The following is a 20,761-nucleotide window of genomic DNA, read 5'->3' on the forward strand; positions in this document are numbered from 1 at the left end:
GGACTGTAACGGACCTTTTTGACTTTTCGTCTGGACCTAGTGATCGCGCCTCATGAATTTGGATTACTGGGTTAAACGCGTGAACAAAAAGGAGGTATTTGGACATAAATGGACTTTATCGAACAAAACAAACATTTATTGTGGAACTGGGATTCCTGGGAGTGCATTCTGATGATCATCAAAGGCAAGTGAATATTTATAATGCTATTTCTGACTTCTGTTGACTCCACAACATGGCGGATATCTGTATGGCTTGTTTTTGTGTCTGAGCGCTGTACTCAGATTATTGCATGGTGTACTTTTTCCATAAAGTTGAAATCTGACACAGCGGTTGCATTAAGGAGAAGTGGATCTAAAATTCCATGCATAACACTTGTATATTTTAGCAAGGTTTATTATGAGTATTTCTGTAAATTGATGTGGCTCTCTGCAAAATCACTGGATGTTTTGGAACTACTGAACATAACGCGCCAATGTAAACTGAGATTTTTGGATATAAATATGAACTTTATCGAAAAAACATACATGTATTGTGTAACATAAAGTCCTATGAGTGTCATCTGATGAAGGTCATCAAAAGTTAGTGATTCATTTGATCTCTATTTCTGCTTTTTGTGACTCCTCTCTTTGGCTGGAAAAATGGCTGTGTTTTTCTGTGACTAGGTGCTGACCTAACATAATCCTTTGGTGTGCTTTGTCGTAAAGCCTTTTTGAAATCGGACACTGTGCCTGGATTTTCAACAGGTTAATCTTTAAAATGGTGTAAAATACTTGTATGTTTGAGGAATTTTAATTATGGGATTTCTGTTGTTTTGAATTTGGCGCCTGCAATTTCACTGGCTGTTGGGACACTACCGTCCCACATATCCCAGAGAGGTTTTAATGACGCTGCCAGTTGAGGACTTGTGAGGCGTCTGTTTCTTAAACTAGACACACTAATGTACTTGTCCTCTTGTTCAGTTGTGCACCGGGGCCTCCCACTCCTCTTTCTATTCTGGTTAGAGCCAGTTTGCGCTGTTCTGTGAAAGGAGTAGTATACAGCATTGTAAGAGATCTTCAGTTTCTTTTCAATGTCTCGCATGGAATAGCCTCAGAACAAGAATAGACTGACCGAGTTTCAGAAGTGTTATTTGTTTCTGACCATTTTGAGCCTGTAATCGAACCCACAAATGCTGATGCTCCAGATACTCAACTAGTCTAAAGTTTTATTGCTTCTTTAATCAGGAACATCAGTTTTCAGCTGTGCTAACATAATTGCAACAGGGTTTTCTAATGATCAATTAGCCTTTTTAAAATGATAAACTTGGATTAACTAACACAATGTGCCATTGGAACAGAGGAGTGATGGTTGCTGATAATGGGCCGCTGTACACCTTTGTAGATATTCCATTAAAAATCAGCCATTTTCAGCTACAATAGTCACTTACAACATTAACAATGACTACACTGTATTTCTGATCAATTTGATATTTTAATGGACAAAATATGTTTTTGAAAGAAAAGCACAAGGACATTTTTAAGTGACCCCAAACTTTTGAATGGTAGTAAATATTAGGAGAGAGAGAAAGGTGTGTTATGTGCCACTTCTCAGTCAGCGGGATCTTGTTTTTAGCAACTTAAAAACTTAGGTTTTTAGGGGTAACCAGATCTTTGAGAAAGTAACTTTAGGTCTCTCTGAGATGGGACAATAAGGTAGAGCAGGGGATTCTCTACCATCCCTCCCCCTGACCCCTTTTTCTCCCCCTTTTTCTCACCCACCTCCTCTCCACACACCTACAGTATACGCTCTCCATCAAAGCCTGTTCTTATCACCCACTCACCTCATTTTATCACCTCCTTTTTCTGACCCCGTTTGTCCACTTTTCACTCTCCTTCCAATAATACTATTATTACTAAAATACTAATACTAAACACCGTGGGCTACCTGACTGTTCAACAGTGACATGCTCCTTCCTGCTGTGAGTCTGGCTTCCGGCAAGCAGAACTGTCATGTTCAAAGCGAACAGGGGGATGGATGCCTGTAGAGAATTATAGAGGATTCTGTCCCATTATAGTGTGTGTGCGCACAGGCAGCGCTATTGAGGCCATCTCCATTTTGAAGTAGTCCATTTTCTTCTTCTACTAATTCTAAGAGTTGGTAAACAAACTAAAAGGGTGCGTATTGCCACCTGGAATGTGTTGTTTGTTTGAACAGGTATAAAGCCAAGGTTGTTGATTTACTGCCACCTGCAGTTATGGAATGTTTGCTCACAAGTATAATTCATTATGCGATCCTTCCTTAACCCATAGGAAGTCCCACTCAGTTGACACCTTGAAAATATCAAAAATCCTCGAAGGTGCTGCCCATGCTATCTTTCTCTATGAGAATGCCATACAAAAGTTGCGTGGACAAGCGCGTCATGTTTCTCCTATCCAATAATGCAAGACAGAGTTTTGATGACTATTCCACTGACTAAATGAATATGGATTAGCCTTATTTCTGAAGAATCCTGCTTTATTTAGATGTTTGTTTAAAGACACACGTGCACCCAATGCTCTGTCCACCCAATGCTCTGTCCACCCAATGCTCTGTCCACCCAATGCTCTGTCCACCCAACGCTCTGTGCACCCAACGCTCTGTAAAAACCGAAGTCCAGTTAAAGAGAGAGTAGTGGGTGTGGTGTAAAGACCTGCTACATGTAGGCTATATTGGTGAAGAGGTAGTGCAGCTTTTTACACAAAGCAGCGTAACTGTAGTGGGACACAGGCCATTCTGTCTGGTGTCCTGTAATAAACTTTAGCCAGTAGAACCGAAGGAGCGCGGTAAGCAGCAGTTATCAGACAGAGAGGTGAGCTCACTTTTATATGATCCTTATTGTTGTTTTTTGTTGGCCTACAGATTGTTACAGATTATTATTGTGTCGTATAGGCATGTAGACTACATTCATGTGAGACGGCCTATTCAATTGTTACATAATGTCTCTCTAGGGCATTAGATAGGCACAATTATTTATCAGAGAGGTGTAACAGGAAAGGACCTGGAAAACCAGCACACATGCTTGGATTATATTTTAGGTTTATTTATTTACCTGCCACCGTGTGTGTTTTTATCTATTTGGTCCATAGCTGTTTATTAATGAGTAGGCTATTACTCTGGTGAAGAAGTGTGCACTGGTGTCAGGTGAGTTTCTGACTCTGAGACAGAGGCTTTCCTATTGTGGCCCTAGCTACTTAATGTCAACTACCCTGTGTGGAAGTAGAGTACATGTCTGTCCCTTTCCACCATCTGTATGGTGGTGGGCCCTTTTGACATCATTGACAATAAAAAGGAAGGTGCCAAGTGTGCTGTTTGAGTGGGACACTGTGTGTGTGTGTGTGTGTACTGTGCATGCATGCGTGCAGATTTAATTTACCTTGTCTGGGGCTCTCAGGAGCTAATTTCTACAGGTCCTCTCCACCAGAGACCCCTGTGTCTCCCAGGGGCCATGGGCTATGATTGACCCTGGACCTTCTCATTAATAAACACAGACCCACAATGAATGTGTTTTCTAATACCATTTTGCATTGTTTCCTCCCTCAAGGATATGGTAGGTATGTAAGACATGGGTATTTACATAGTAGCAGGCGCACTGAAAGCTGAAGAAGACTAGGGTTTATAATGAGACTACTACAAACACTTGAGGTTATATCACTGAACTAAGATTTTCCCCCAACACACATGCATGCATACACACACACACACACACACACACATGGTAAGCTCGTTTTTCAGCTACTAAGTGTTTTCCCTCTTGCAATTGGTGATGCCTCCTGGGAAAATAGGGGTAATTCTATCAGGTGAGTCGACTAACTGTATATCTTTCCACATGATTGATGTTGTCTGTCTTGTGTGTTTGTTTGTTTGTGTCCATTATGTGTCCCCTGCTGCCATTATCACTGCCATCCTCCTCCTTTCTCTCTTTCTCCCCTCCCTTTATTTATCTCTTTCTCTCTCTCCTATCTTCCTATCACTCCTCTCCTCCTTCCCTCTCTCTTTTATCTCGCTCTCTCTGTTCCTTTCTCTGCCCTTACCTCTCCCATCCTTACCCTGACCACTGGAGCAGCATGAGGATGGACTTTAAATACTTGAAGGAATACCTGGGCTGGCTGTACTACCAGTACCTGCTCATCACAAGCATATATGTGCTTGAGCCCTGGGAGCAGTCCATCTTCAACTCTGTCTTCTTCTCCTCCGTGGCCATGGTCATCTACACCTCCTACGCCTTCGTGCCTGTACATGTGCGCCTGGCACTCAAGTTCTTCTCCGGGATCTGTGGGGAACAGCCAGAGAGCACCATGGCACTCATAAACTAAGCAGTGGATGGATGGGATGGATGACAGGAAGGAGATTGGGAATGAGAAGGGAGGACTCCCTACCTAAGATCTTGACATTTGACCTTGACCTCACTTGACTCGATGACCGTCTGACCTCTCAGTTCTCTCACCACCCTTTCACCATACAGTTACCCACTACTCCCACAATCCACAATACTCTACTATCTACTCAGCAAAGGAAGGCTGAGTTTAGGATGATTCTGTGAAATATTCTGGGAGAATACCTCCCTTTACCCCCCCCCCCCCCCCCCCCCCCCCTCTTACCCCTGGTATTATACAATACATCATTGTATGCTACTTTCACACCTTTGCTGTGAAACGCCTTGTTTTTTCCAGAAATATGAAATGTGGTTTGTTCTTTTTTATTCTTCTCACTCTGGAATAGTGTGAGTGCATATCACATCTCTGTGTTTTGCATTTGCCTGCAGGTAATGCCACTTATCTCTCTGACTGTTGACAGCTGTCTGATATAGGGTGAGACATTACTGATCACAATACATTTACATGCACTTAAACCCACTGGACAATGCTAATGACGACCATTGACTGCACTCCAATTACTGAGTCGTAAAGCAAATCTTTCCCTGCTATACAATTTATTCAGAGACATTGAGACCAGGCAAATATTACAAGGTTTTAAAATGTTCCTCCCAACCCTAAATATGTCTGATGATTTGTCAATGCATACATTGATCAAACTGAACAATCATATCCTTGTGTGCACAGCCCTGTCCCCCATCTGCAGTGTTTTTACTGTTGCTATGCTTGGCAAGAGGAAATGTTAGCTCTCTGGTTCAGGCTTTGCTTTGTCATTGACTTAAGGACTTTCTGATTTAGTCTGTATATGATTTGTAACTAGATTTATATTGATATTTATATGCACTGGTAAAGCTTGGCTGGTTACAATGTAAATTACGAAAACAGTTTGTTTTCTCTTGTGGCTATGTACAGTGCATTCAGGAAGTATTCAGACCCCTAAACCTTTTCCACATTTTGTTACTTTACTTTACTACCCCATAATGACAAAGCAAAAACAGGTTTTTAAGAAAAATCGTAGCAAATCTCTTAAAAATAAAAAACAGAAATAGCTGATTTACATAGGTATTCAGGCCCTTTGCTATTAGACTCAAAATTGAGCTCAGGTGCATCCTGTTTCCATTGATCATCCTTGAGATGTTTCTATAACTTGATTGGAGTCCACCTGTGGTAAATTAATCTGATTGGACATGATTTGGAAAGAGACACACCTGTGTATATAAGCTCCCACTTTTGACAGTGCATGTCAGAGCAAAAACTAAGCCATGAGGTTGAAAGAATTGTCCGTAGAGCTCAGAGACAAGATTGTGTCGAGGTACAGATCTGGGGAAGGGTACCAAAACATTTCCGAAGCATTAAAGATCCCCAAGAACAGAGTGGCCTCCATCATTCTTGAATGGAAGAAGTTTGGAACCATCAAGACTCTTCCTAGAGTTGGCCGCCCGGCCATATTGAGCAATCAATGGGAGAAGGGCCTTGGTCAGGGAAGTGACCAAGAACCTGATGGTCACTCTGACAGAGTTCCAGAGTTCTTCTGTGGAGATGGGAGAACCTTCCGGGAGGACAACCATCTCTGCAGCACTCCACCAATCAGGCCTTTATGGTAGAGTGGCCAGACGGAAGCCACTCCTCAGTAAAAGGCACATGACAGTCCGCTTGGAGTTTGCCAAGATTCTCTGGTCTGATGAAACCAATATTGAGCTCTTTGGTCTGAATGCCAAGTGGAGGAAACCTGGCACCATCCCTACAGTGAAACATGGTGGTGGGAACATCATGCTGGATCGAGGGAAAGATGAACGGAGCAAAGTACAAAGAGATCCTTTATGAAAACCTGATCCAGAGCACTCAGGAACTCAGACTGGGGTGAAGGTTCATTTTCCAACAGGACAACGACCCTAAGCACACAGCCAAGACAACAGAGGAGTGGCTTCAGGACAAGTGCCTGAATGTCCTTGAGTGGCCCAGCCAGAGCCCAGACTTGAACCCGATCGAACATCTCTGGAGAGACCTGAAAACAGCTGTGCAGCGACACACCCTATCCAACCTGACAGAGCTTGAGAGGATCTGCAGAGAATGGGAGAAACTCCCCAAATACAGGTGCGCCAACAAAGTACTGAGTAAAGGGTCTGAATACTTATGTAAATGTGATATTTCTGGTTTTTATTTTTAAGAAATGTTTTTTTTTTAAATACAGTTTTCGCTTTGTCATTATGGGATATTGTGTGTAGATTGATGGGGAAAAAAACAATTGAATCCATTTAACAATAAAGCTGTAACGTAACAAAATGTGGAAAAAGTCAAGGGGTCTGGATACTTTTCGAATGCACTGTACATTACTGAATATGTTGTTTTCCTTCAAATGAAAGTGCTTTTATATCCTTTCAGTCTAATCATTAGTGGTTGAGACATTTCTGATGGCTTGATCAGAGTTGCATGAGGACAAAAGATCATTGTGTGGCCTTAAACATTTACTGATATCTATGGTATATTTGTCTCTCATCACTGGATTCTTCAGAAATAAAGCAATATTACAAATGTGAAAGAATGATCTGTTGGTGTTTTTCAATGAACTGTATTTGCATTCGAGACCTAAACTAGAGGAACAGAGTAGTGTTGATTTCAGTGCAGCTGTTTTGAGTCAAGTGTATTGATTTGATCTTGCACAGTATGTTTAGTGTGAATATATTTGTGTTCAGTATATTATATAACAGGAACATATTATTGCCTGCTGACCTACTGTATAATGTAAATGGGGTTGCAGAGTGGTCATGACTGAAAACAAGTCAAAATGACAACAAAAGCCTGGGTGGTACATTCCACTTCCAAGGGACAGCTGTGAGTCCAGGGCATCGAGAGGGCTGTGCCACCCAACCAGTTCCCCCTCAGAGTACAGGAATGAGTGACCAGGGGTTTGGTTTACCAAGGAGGACTGTTACTTCTTACCACAGTAGGCTACTAGGCTGGTGTAAAGCCTGGAAGTAGATGCCACTGTACGTTTATTTCCCCCTCTCTCTCTCTGCCTATGCATCTGTTAATCTTGCTCTTAAATAATGTCACATGTATACTCTGAACCATAGACAATGGGAAGTATTGTGTTCAGCAAAAAAAAAACTTGAAAGCCCTGTAAATATGTAGAGAAGTGTTATGACCATTCCTAATTCTCCAGAAGGACATATGACAAAGGTAAACAAGAATAAACGACCCAATACAAGACACCAACCTGACAATGAAGTTATGTAATTCATGTCACTTAAAGGAGATTGTGACATTTAACCCTCATACTACCAACATATTTTACATACATGGACTACCGATCAGACAATCATGAAGCAAATATCATAGCAATATCAATTTGTCTTATCAAAATATTATAAAACAACCAAAAAAATACAGTTTTCTTTCCCTTAAATAATGTACAGCTTTTTTTCCAAAGTACAGTCCACGTTAGTACTAAAAAGTTGATTTACGATCAGTTGGTAGAATCGTTTTTTTAATTTACTTACCCCACAGGCAGCATTAGCATCGCTGCTAGTGAAACAATGGGAGTGGTAGAGCCAGGATGCTTCATAAAGCATGTCCAAATCCTCAGTCACTTCAAACCAAATGTTAAAGCAACCGAAATACCATTAAAAGTTGCACATATATTGGAGGATATCTTAGGAGTTCAGGTATTTATATAACATTTTCCGTAAGAATATACACCAATGCAGCACCATGTGTACATTCAGAGGGTGGCTGGTTTCTGTATTACAGTTCTGCCAAGTATTCATACCACTGACAAACTTGTATGAGCTGTTTTGACTGCATCTAAGCATATATCTAAGGTCATTTAGATTTTGTACACATTTATACCTAGTTCTAACCAGTTCTAACCAGTTATAAATATAGGCAAGTACATAAGGTGCTCCATCTCAGCAGGTGATCTGTCTATCAGGACAAGATCACTACAACAGGTCCACATTCACCCTCTAAGGAATTCCGCTGCTCTATCGATCGCTACATGTATTGTCTAAATCTGCCATCCTAGAAGTTGTGTGACTTCAAAATGAGGGGAGTTGTACAAAACAAATGTATCAGCGATTTGATCGTCTGTAACAAATCTAACCAGTCAGAGTATCAAAGTTGATAACATCAGCATGTAGGCCGGTTCTGGCCCAACCAATCGGTTTCTGGGACCAATCCAAACAGTCAGAATGTGTTCCCATTCTAGAAATTGTAGGGGGGAGGCAAATCCAGACTCATTGCGAAGAAAAAATGTCAGTTTGGCCGGAGCAATGTGGATTTGTAGCCAGACAACACCAGTACGTACAGCTCCCGGTGTAGATTCTGAGTGTATCTAAGTTTTGTATCACAGTTCTATTAAGTATTTATACTATTGGCAGTATATCATTGGCAGATTTTTATATGTACAAAAATGAGGTAATTTTGGTTTTGTACATAGTCATACGATAGATATGTGGTGTAGAAAAGTACAATCTTAGGTGAGTACATCGGGAGCTGTATCTCTGCAAATGATCTGTCTATCTGGTCAAAATCACTGATACAGGTCACCCTCCACCCTCTGGTGAATCTGTCTATCTGGTCACTGATACAGGTCACCCTCCACCCTCTGGTGAATCTGTCTATCTGGTCACTGATACAGATCACCCTCCACCCTCTGGTGAATCTGTCTATCTGGTCACTGATACAGATCACCCTCCACCCTCTGGTGAATCTGTCTATCTGGTCACTGATACAGGTCACCCTCTGGTGAATCTGTCTATCTGGTCACTGATACAGGTCACCCTCTGGTGAATCTGTCTATCTGGTCACTGATACAGGTCACCCTCTGGTGAATCTGTCTATCTGGTCACTGATACAGGTCACCCTCTGGTGAATCTGTCTATCTGGTCAAAATCACTGATACAGGTCACCCTCCACCCTCTGGTGAATCTGTCTATCTGGTCACTGATACAGATCACCCTCCACCCTCTGGTGAATCTGTCTATCTGGTCACTGATACAGGTCACCCTCTGGTGAATCTGTCTATCTGGTCACTGATACAGGTCACCCTCCAGTCCACCCTCTGGTGAATCTGTCTATCTGGTCACTGATACAGGTCACCCTCCACCCTCTGGTGAATCTGTCTATCTGGTCAAAATCACTGATACAGGTCACCCTCCACCCTCTGGTGAATCTGTCTATCTGGTCACTGATACAGATCACCCTCCACCCTCTGGTGAATCTGTCTATCTGGTCACTGATACAGGTCACCCTCTGGTGAATCTGTCTATCTGGTCACTGATACAGGTCACCCTCCAGTCCACCCTCTGGTGAATCTGTCTATCTGGTCACTGATACAGGTCACCCTCCACCCTCTGGTGAATCTGTCTATCTGGTCACTGATACAGGTAACCCTCCACCCTCTGGTGAATCTGTCTATCTGGTCACTGATACAGGTCACCCTCTGGTGAATCTGTCTATCTGGTCACTGATACAGGTCACCCTCTGGTGAATCTGTCTATCTGGTCACTGATACAGGTCACCCTCTGGTGAATCTGTCTATCTGGTCAAAATCACTGATACAGGTCACCCTCCACCCTCTGGTGAATCTGTCTATCTGGTCACTGATACAGATCACCCTCCACCCTCTGGAGAATCTGTCTATCTGGTCACTGATACAGGTCACCCTCTGGTGAATCTGTCTATCTGGTCACTGATACAGGTCACCCTCCAGTCCACCCTCTGGTGAATCTGTCTATCTGGTCACTGATACAGGTCACCCTCCACCCTCTGGTGAATCTGTCTATCTGGTCACTGATACAGGTCACCCTCCACCCTCTGGTGAATCTGTCTATCTGGTCACTGATACAGGTCACCCTCTGGTGAATCTGTCTATCTGGTCACTGATACAGGTCACCCTCCAGTCCACCCTCTGGTGAATCTGTCTATCTGGTCACTGATACAGGTCACCCTCCACCCTCTGGTGAATCTGTCTATCTGGTCACTGATACAGGTCACCCTCTGGTGAATCTGTCTATCTGGTCACTGATACAGGTCACCCTCCACCCTCTGGTGAATCTGTCTATCTGTTCACTGATACAGGTCACCCTCCACCCTCTGGTGAATCTCTGTCTCCAGAGAAACATAGATTCAAGTAAAGTTCTTATCTATCAAATTACTACAGGCGGAATGATGTGTTTTTGTCTGGGGTCAAAAGTTCCCCCCCAAAAAAGTTCCCAAAGGACTTCGATATTGATACAGAAACACTAAACAATGAGTTTGACACGTTAAGAATTTGTTGACTGACAAAGTCCGAAAAAATGGAAGAATTGAATAAACCAAAATGACCTCAGTCGGTTGTACGAGGGTTAAAAAGGATGAAGGGTGAAGGAAACTGAAAACTATAATTTACGTTTCTGTTTTTAAAGAGGCTGGCTACGTTGCTTTTCATAGCCTGGAACTGGACACCACCACCTTATTCTTTCCAGGAATAATACATATCTGTTCTTTATGGGGAAAATTAAGACCTGAGTTATGGGAGCGTAAATTTAACATTATTCTATTTTGATGCACTTTTCTCTCTACGTGTAAGCATGGGGGAAATGCCAGCGTCAGCAAGACGTTTGGGGTGGAGATCAAAGAAATGGAGGTGTGGCAGAGATCAAATCAAATCAAATTGCCAAATACAACTAGGGGTCCCGTGTGACTCCGTTGGTAAAAGCATGGTGCTTACAACGCCAGAGTTGTGGGTTCGACTCCCACGGAGGACCAGTAGGGGAAAAGCACAAAAATGTTTACACTCACTACTGTAAGTCACTCTGGATCAAAGCATCTGCTAAATGACTCAAATGTAAAAGATGTAGTAGTCACTGTGAAATGCTTGCTTATGAGCCCTTCCTAACAATGCAGAGTAAAAAAATGTAATAATAACATAAGAGGGATAAAATAAATATCCAAGAATGGAGCTATATATAGGGAGCACCAGTACCAGATCAATGTGCGGTATTTGAGTTAGATATGTATATTGGGGTGGCAGGGTAGTGGTTAGAGCATTGGACTAATAACTGGAAGGTTGCAAGTTCAAATCCCCGAGCTGACAAGGTACAAATCTGTCGTTCTGCCCCTGAACAGGCAGTTAACCCACTGTTCCTAGGCCGTCATTGAAAATAAGAATTTGTTCTTAACTGACTTGCCTAGTTAAATAAAGGTAAAATTAAAAATGTACCCGAAGGCAGGGTAAAGTGCAATGTGAGTGTGTGTATATAGTCTAGTGAGCGTGCATAGGGTCAGTACAGATAGTTGGGGTAACATGAATTTACTATTTAACAGTCATAAGACTTGGGCTGTCTCGGAGCCTGTTGGTCCAAGAACCAACGCTCTGGTACAGTTTGCCGGAGGCTAGCAGAGTGAACAGTCTATGGCTTGGGTGGCTGGATTCTTTGGACATTTTTCAGGGTTTTCCTCTAACACCGCCTGATATAGAGGTCCTGGATGGCAGTGATGTACTGGGCTGTCCACATCACCCTCTGTAGCGCTTTGCGGTCAAGGGCGTTACATTTGACATACCAGAAGGTGATGCAGCCAGTCAAGATGCTCTCGATGGTGCAGCTGTAGAACTTTTTGAGGATCCGAGGGCCCATGACAAATCTTTTTTGCCACTACCGTGCCCTCTTCACAACTGTGTTGGTGTGTGCGGACCATGTTACGGAGCTACAGCGCCGTCGATGTGGGTGAGGGTGTGCTTCCCCCTCTTTCTCCTACATTCCACAATCAGCTCCTTTGTCTTGCTGACATTGAGGGAGAGGTTGTTGTTCTGGCACCACACAGTCTCTGACCTCCTCCCTGTAAGGCTGACTCATTGCCATTGGTGATTGGGCCTACCAATGTTGTGTCGTCAGCAAACCTGATGATGGTGTTGGAGTCATGCGTGGCCACACAGTCGTGGGTGAACAGGGAGTACAGGAGGGGACTAAGCATACACCCCTGTGGGGCCCCCGTCTTGAGGGTCAGTGTGGCGTAGGTGTTGTTGTTAACCCTCACCACCTGGGTCCGGCCCGTTAGGAAGTCCATGATCCAGTTGCAGGGGGAGGGGTTCAGTTCCAGGGTCCCTAGATTGGGGATGGACTATGGTGTTGAACGCTGAGCTGTAGTCTATGAATAGCATTCTCACATATTTATTTCCCCTCTTGTGCAGGTGGGAGAGGGCAGCGTAAAGTACAATTGAGATTGCGTCATCTGTGGCTCTGTTAGGGTGGTATGTCTAGTGTTTCTAGAGTGTCTGGGATGATGGTGTTGATGTGTGTCATGACCAGCCTTTTAAAACATCTACTTCATTTAAAAAAATAGAATTAACAGCATTCTCCATGCACTGTAATTTATAAATTGATATGATAAGAGCTATTGATAAGAGCTAGGTAAAATAGTAAGTGAACAGAAAAACGAATTGAAAAAAAAACTACTATTCCACTTCCCCAGGCAGAGGCCAGTCTTTTCTCTGTCCTGCTCTGAAAGAGCATCATTATTGCAGATGAATTTCAATTAATCATATTGAGTGAAACAATGCACAGGAACCCTATCCTCTCCGTCCCTCCCTTCCCTCCAGATTGGGATATGCTTCATTAGTGACAGTAGATTAAATCAGAACTCCCTTATCTAATGATCAAATGTAAATAAAGAGAGCTATCAGTCTTGACGCTGACTCTGTAAACACATCCACAATGGGCCCAATGCTAAGTAACACTGTTTACGTTTGAATCGCTCACCTTTCTTGGCTTGCTTTGTTGTTGCTTCTCACAGGACAATTCTTAGCATCTCACACACACACACACACACACACAAACACAACACAACACAACACAACACACACACGTTTGTTTACTATCCTTGTGGGGACCAAAGAATTGATTCCCATTATAAATCTTATTTCCCCTAAACCTAACCTTAACCCCTAACCCCAACCCTAACCTTAAACCTAGCACATAAGCCTAAAATATACTTTTTCCTTGTGGGGACTGGCAAAATGTCCCCACTTGTCTGAGTTATCCTTGTTTTGCTATAGTAAAAGCACAAAAACACACACACCCCGTGTGTGATCCGTCAGTAGGATATTGATCAGGTTTTGAAGGCCTACATTCCTTATGTAACACACAACAACACAGTTGTTAGGGCACCCCTAGAGTCTGTATTTCAGTGTTTCCCAAACACCGTCAAGGTCAAAACCAAAACGTGCACCTCTTGGGGTCCTGAGTTTGGGAAAACCCGCTGTAACTCCACCTATCCATTCACTCATACAGTTTTAGTCAAGTGCAGGGTTGTGGCATTACTAACTTTGCCCCCATGGTAATGAGCAAAGCTTTTGTTTAGTGAGATCTGTGATTGACAAGGAGCAGAGGGAGCCAATTTAATTCACTCACAGAGAGAAAGAAAGACCCATCTAAACATGATACAGATTTACTCTCAAAGCCATGGAAATCTTTAAGGAGAGTTTGTTCATGGATAAATATTTTACTTGTGAATCTATCTGTTCTCTTGGATCGGTTTCATCAGATTGGATTTGTTCTGATCCTCTCAGATAGATACACAAAATCACAGACAGCAAAGAAAGCCTAGCACTAAGCACGTGCCATTTGTACTGTTTGTTTTGAGGGTAGTCTGTTTGCTTTACTACCGGGTTGGGTGGAGGAATCATTGAGGTCAGTCATTAGACTGTTGTGCGTGCCGGTGTGTTTGTGCAAGAGAGGAAGAAAGGGTCCTTTTTGGTTGAACAGGTGTACATCTCCCTTCCACAATGCAAAGATGGAGGTGATCAAGGTGAGCACCTGTTTTTGTGGACAGTTGGACACCCCTCCCTGCTGTCTCCTCATCTCCAGAGACAAGGTGAGCTAGGTAATAGACTGGCCATGGAGTTATAGAATTCCTTCACGCCCTGAGCAAACTCAACCTCACATGATCGCTACTGGATTCAAACTAAAGAGAATATAAGGAGGCATGGGAGAGTATGACCAATAGTCACCCCCAGAAGGGTTGGTTAGTAAGCTCATAGCCTATAGCCTTACATGACGACACCACACACAGATTAGGCATGTCACCATGTATATGGTTATGCATGTGGAGAGATGGTTAGGGTTTAAACTGCCTCCCCAGTTCCACTTGTCTTTCTGTCATGAACCATCAGATAATGACATTGTCCTCTACCTATAGATAAAAGACAGCAGAGAAATTAATATGAATCATGGTGTTTCACATTGCAGACCTATCTATGTTATGTGAATATGTGTGCAAGAGTAGCTCAGGACAGATAAGCTTTGGGTTCTGTTGTGTGTATCCAAGGAACAGGACTGGTGGGGAGGCCTCAGTGATTTATTTGATTAAACAACACTGCCACCTAGTGGCTATGGGATGTTAGGAACAGGGGGAGGGCAGGAGAGAGAGCAGGATATGAACACACAGGAGCCCAGGGGAGTGGGGTCAGGTCAGGTTTGTAGGTCAGGGTTACCATCAGTAAGTGTGTGGCTTGACATCACTGTGCTCCATTATGGATGATGGTAGAACTGATCGCTCAACCATAACCTATGGTTCCCCCTGTCAACCTATGGTTCCCCCTGTCAACCTATTCTCAAAGACATACTGCTAATGTGACATAAAAAAGCATAATTTTACAATATATCACTGCTGTTTAGAAAAATCTCTGTCCCTCTCTCTCTTTCCCACTCTTTCCAGCCCTCTTCTCATCTGCTCCATTTCTCGTTCTCTCCTTTTCTCAGTCAACAGTGACTACTGACCCTCAGACTGACTGGCCTGTATTTCCCACTCTTTTCAGCCCTCTTCTCATCTGCTCCATTTCTCGTTCTCTCCTTTTCTCAGTCAACAGTGACTACTGACCTTCAGACTGACCGGCCTGTTTTGATGAAAAAGACATAAAAAATAAAAAAAAAGACATCAATAACTTTAATTTTTTCCTTCATGTAATTAATGGATATTTGATAAGTTGTATAATGCTTATCTGAATGAATACTTCTGAACACTTCTGTATGCATTCCATCCTGGCCCTAGATTTTATTTACTTCTAAAAAAATATTAAGTGTGCATGGCATATTCTCTAGAAAATGTGTGTTGCCAAACATTCTTTTTCAGCTATTCTTTATTAGTAAGATGTAGGGGAAACAAGTGGGTGGTACCAGAGCACTTTTACCTTGCACCTTACCATGACCCTCTTTCTCTCTCTTTCTCTTTCTCCCCTGTAACCCCCAGACCCTGTTTTCCCCAACTACCCCCACCTCTTTTGGCCCTGGGCACCTTACTCCCCACAACCCCCTACTCAGGGATCACTCTCCTGGGGTCTCTCTCCACACAGACACCCCTCTGTGTCTCTGGGGAGTCCACCTGGGTCTCTGATACCCTTGCAATGCTTCAGCTTCCATCTCACAAGACAATTAGGCTCTGTGCTTGAGTGAAAAAAGCAAATACTTTTTTATGTTGCCTTCTTCAGTAACGCTCAATGGCAAACCAACAACCAAGATATTTTAAGAAAATAGCGTGTACCTGTTCTAGATTGAAATTTCCATTTCAAGAAAGGTGTGTCAGATAATATGAAGGTATTGCTTGGTCTCTTACATAAGAGGCGTATAATTTATTTGCCAAAACAAGCACCAAAGTCATTAGTTGCTAATTTCAAGGTCTCTAGATTTCACTTGATAAGGCAGGCTGGGCTGTTGAACAATAATATGTCTATGGCCAGGTTAGTGTACCAGGGGATAATCTGAGAGGAAAAGGAACGGGCGTTTTGGTAGAGGGCATCAATCAGATACTAAGACTGACATTTTGCTAATGGTTTACTTCAACTGTCATCTTACTCACTAGGCCTAAACGCAAATGTTCACCCAGGAGGCAAACAACTGTCTGATCTTTCACACATGCACACACACTCACACACCTTCCCGCCTGCACCCCTACATCCTCTATACTGACACTTAGAGATCTTCTTTCCATGAAGAGGGTTAGTTAATGTAAAGTACCCATGCAAGTCACCCTGCCTCTGTCCCTGCTTAACTGCTCCTGCTTAATTCTTGACTGTATATGTTTTTCTCCATGGTGCTGTACTGTGGGAGCACCTGGGGTCACGGGCAGTGCCAGTGTTAGGTGAGTGGGCAGGTGAGCGGTGCTTGTGTTCCTGTGGTGGCGAGGCTGGTAAACTGACCCGTTCTGTTGTGTGGACTGAATGGAGGAGTGAGACTGAGGGGTGGAACCTCAACGGGCTTGGAAGGAGAGCTAGAGAGGTGGAGGGAGAGCAGGAGGCAGAGCTAATAAGATGATGCTAATAGGAGGATGCTAATAAGAGGATGCTAATAAGATAATGCAAAGAGGAGAGGAGAAAAAATAAGAAACAGGTGATAATTGAATATATGCAAATGGAAGGCACAGTCTTATATATTCAAAGTATAAATAAAGCTCTCCCTCACTACCCCTGGACCCCCCCCCCCCCTCTCTATTCCTCTCCTTCCATCTCACCTTCACCTCCCCTCTCTATTTCTCACTTTCATTCCCCCTCTTCCTGCAATTTCTTTTGGTGGTCATAGATCCCTCAGGGAGGTTGAGGTCTTTAACTACTGAACCCTGTCCTCTGGTGGTAGTAGTTTCATTTGTATCAGTCACGAGCTGTCCTGTTACCACTGTGACGTTCAGTTTGCTATAACTGATGGAAATAACCATTCTTCTAACAAGAGATAGTTGGTTCCAGTGACTGTGCAGTATGGCTGTGTGTTCACCTGTAGAGAGGGTTAGAGAGATAAGCTGTTTCCTTTGACGGCAGCTCAGGTTTAGTAACTGTTGAGTGAGACAGTGAGATTAGTAGCGCTCTTTAGGCTTAAGCTTTTCGTGGACAATCACAAAGTAGATAGTGATGATACAGATCTTTGTTCTGCGGTAGTTATAGAGGATTTGGGTTAAGCAGAGTGGGGAACCCTAAACAGTATACCTGTAGCTACTGATTTACAACTGTAATCCCTATTACTTCTATACTATTTTACACAAGCTCACAATGATTTGACCAATATGGCCAGGAGAAATGTACCTTCTTGTATTGGAGTTGCGCTGCACTCCCTCCACCTGTAGTAAGACGTGTATGAACCCCACTATGGGGCCACTGGAAGCCTCCCAGCTTGGCTCTAGTCCCCCAGTAAGAGGGGGACTAGAGGGGGTGGCTGCGGGGCAGCAGGGTGGCTGCTGGAGGAATTTCTCCTATATCAGGTGACCCGTTGCCTCTCTCCTCTCGCCCGGGCCCACACCGGGGTAGTGCTTCTCACGGACACTGTATCCAGTGTCACAAAAGCACATTTTACACAACAGGGATACAGAGAGTGTGCCGAGGTGCAGTGGTTCTGCTTGGTCCAGCTCCAGGCTCTGCTAGATTAGCTTGTCGTTGGGTTTCAAACCTCCCCCTGGGCTCACAGCTCTACTCCTCATAGGTGGGGGATGTCCATCATCAAAGCCTTATAGAGATATCAAAGAGTTCCAGTGTTGCTGCTGCTGCAGCCTCCATGGTACTGTTAGACAGGGGATCAATGATTAGATGGGCCCGTCATAATTAGGCAAGTGTCAAATTTGGATTTATTGCTTTATACTGAGCTCTGTTCAATAAGCGGTTTCTGTTTTGTTTGACCTTTTTGTTTGACCACCCATTTGTGAGGTGATGAGTTGAGTGCCTGTAAGTTCTCAATCAACATCTTTGTGATGAGGTCATGTCTGGCAGTGCTGTGACAGTGGAATATTGAGTGGTTCATATACAATAGACTGGTCTGCAACAGAGAGAGAAACAGAGGGAGGGAGAGAGAGATGGATGGAAAAGAGAAGGTGTCAAACCCAGTCTTGATAGATGATAAGATGCTTTATATGTTTTTTTTTGAGGATTGTTGTTGTTATGGGGTCTCATAAATGTTCTCCTGCCCTGAGTCGAAAGTACGTTGCTTTGAGCTACTGTAAATATTAATGTGGGATATACACCTAATATAATCAGTTCTGAAATAATGCTTTTTTTACATACCAAAAACCATGCAGTGACAGGGCAAGCTCACTATGTCCTGTGGTTACAAAGCTCCAGACCTCTTGGCAGAGGCTGTAGTAAGTAGTATGCTTACATACAGGGATGCTACATCAGTGTATGAGAAGTGACAGTTTCTCTATTTCTCCCTCCTTAGATTCTTGTCAAACATCAGGATGCTCTCCTATCACTCTGCCCTCTTGGCAGTGGCAGTGATGCCATTCACAGTGACCAGTGTGTCGACGAAGACCACTCAGCGACCAAAGTACCAATACACCAAGAAGCCCATGCCTTACCGCGAGCAGCCCCGGATTACCATGCAGCCCCTAACCACCATCATCCCTAAGACACTGAAATCAGTGGAGAAATCAGATCCCATGGATCCCTACCCCCTGGTTACCACAGAGACCACAACCTACCCCAGTGATGCCATCCAGGATTACTATACTGAAACCACAGGGCCCCCTGGTGTTGGGCATGTTAATTACACCTTGGATCATAACTAGTGCTACTTCAATTTTTGTGAGTGCTGTCTACCAGAGAAGGGCCCTCGAGGGCCAAAAGGGGGCAGAGGACTACCAGGTATTGAAATCACTATAACAACATAGGGACCTTTAACAATACCAGTATACTGTAGTGGTGACCCATGGCTTTTGATATCTTGTTGAAACTACACTGCTCAGAAAAATAAAGGGAACACTTGAACAACACAATGTAACTCCAAGTCAATCACACTTCTGTGAAATCAAACTGTCCACTTAGGAAGCAACACTGATTGACAATCCATTTCACATGCTGCTGTGCAAATGGAATAGACAACAGGTGGAAATTATAGGCAATTAGCAAGACACCCCCAATAAAGGAGTGGTTCTGCAGGTGGGGACCACAGACCACTTCTCAATTCCTATGCTTCCTGGCTGATGTTTTGGTCACTTTTGAATGCTGGCGGTGCTTTTACTCTAGTGGTAGCATGAGACGGAGTCTACAACCCACACAAGTGGCTCAGGTAGTGCAGCTCATCCAGGATGGCACAGTCCAGAGGCTTTCCTGGACTGGCTGGTTCAAATGGAACTACAGGGCCAAAAGGAGACAGAGGAGAACACAAAAGAGAAACGATACATTATTTATTTGAGATATGTACACTTTCCTGGCTGTGTGAGCAAACAGTAGATTTATTGATTATTCAGAGTTGTCTGTTATCTATCTCTCTTTCCCAGGAGTTAAAGGTGACCGTGGATACCGTGTACCGTCTGTTATCTATCTCTCTTTCCCAGGAACTCTGGGTATCCCAGGGAAACAAGGAGAGAGCGGTAACCAGCCAAACCCTTTAACACATATAGGCACATACAGGCAAAGAAATCATGAAACTAGGCTACCTGTACCTGTTCCAGCCTCCATAAAGAATGATTAAATCAAACATGTAAAATCAATTAATATCTTCCTCATAAATTCTGTCTGGGCCTAGTTGCTGAGACGACCCACTTACACTGTGCTCTTGAAGGGGGACAAGGGTAACAAAGGGGAGTGTGGGACATTTGGGGAGAGAGGACTGAAGGGCGATAGAGGGGACCCTGGGCCTTCCTGGGGTGGATGGCATGCTGGGCTCCCCTGGTGTGGCGGGTGACCAGGGGGATCCAGGACCCCCAGGGGCTCAAGGTGAGCCAGGGGTGCGAGGGCTGCCTGGACACCAGGGAGGGAGGGGGATGTTTGGGCCAAAGCGTGACAGAGGCTCCCCCTGAATGAGAGGGGACAGGGGCCCTCGGGGGATCAGAGGGGCGAAGGGTAACGGGGTCAGTGTGGGCCTCTCCCCCAGTAAGTCCTTCCCTCCATCGGGCTTCCCCGTCCGCTTTGACAAGGTCTTCCACAACGGAGAGAACCACTACAACTCCTCCTCCAACAGCTTCACCTGTGCCCACGGGGGGGTCTACATGTTCTCCTACCACATCACAGTGCGGAACAAGCCCTTGCGCGCCGCCCTGGTAGTCAATGGGGTGAGGAAGGTGCGGACGCGAGACTCTCCGTATGGGCAGGACATCGACCAGGTGTACAGCCTGGTGCTGCTGCAGCTGGCGGCGGGAGACCAGGTATGGCTGGAGACACTAAGGGACTGGAATGGAGTCTACGCCAGCAGTGATGACGACAGCACTTTCTCTGGCTTCCTGCTCTACGCTGACAAGCCCTGACAAATGATCTGATATCTAATACAATCAACTCTACTGTACATCCACAATACCTAAACAATCTCAACTGGAACTCCTCCATACTCTACCTCATACTACCCATACTTTACCCCACTGACCAGCCCCTCTGGGCTGCTGCTCTACACAGACAACGCATGACAATGGAGCCCACTAT

The 20,761-nt window shown here is 44.1% G+C and overlaps 1 protein-coding gene and 1 pseudogene across 1 annotated transcript; both read left to right on the forward strand.

Annotated features, from left to right (window-relative positions):
• Positions 1-2,740: 2,740 nt before the first annotated feature.
• sptssb (serine palmitoyltransferase, small subunit B) lies at positions 2,741-6,931 on the forward strand. Its single transcript, XM_090224684.1, has 2 exons — positions 2,741-2,828; positions 4,083-6,931. Exon 2 carries the CDS (start codon positions 4,084-4,086, stop codon positions 4,330-4,332), a length of 249 nt encoding a protein of 82 aa, XP_090080810.1. The 5' UTR covers positions 2,741-2,828; position 4,083; the 3' UTR covers positions 4,333-6,931.
• A 10,572-nt stretch (positions 6,932-17,503) lies between these two features.
• LOC110507086 (uncharacterized) lies at positions 17,504-20,705 on the forward strand (annotated as a pseudogene).
• Positions 20,706-20,761: the final 56 nt, after the last annotated feature.

The sequence above is a fragment of the Oncorhynchus mykiss genome, chromosome 27 (assembly GCF_057628025.1).
Source record: "Oncorhynchus mykiss isolate SJ-2025 chromosome 27, ASM5762802v1, whole genome shotgun sequence".
NCBI classification, from domain to species: Eukaryota; Metazoa; Chordata; class Actinopteri; order Salmoniformes; family Salmonidae; genus Oncorhynchus; species Oncorhynchus mykiss.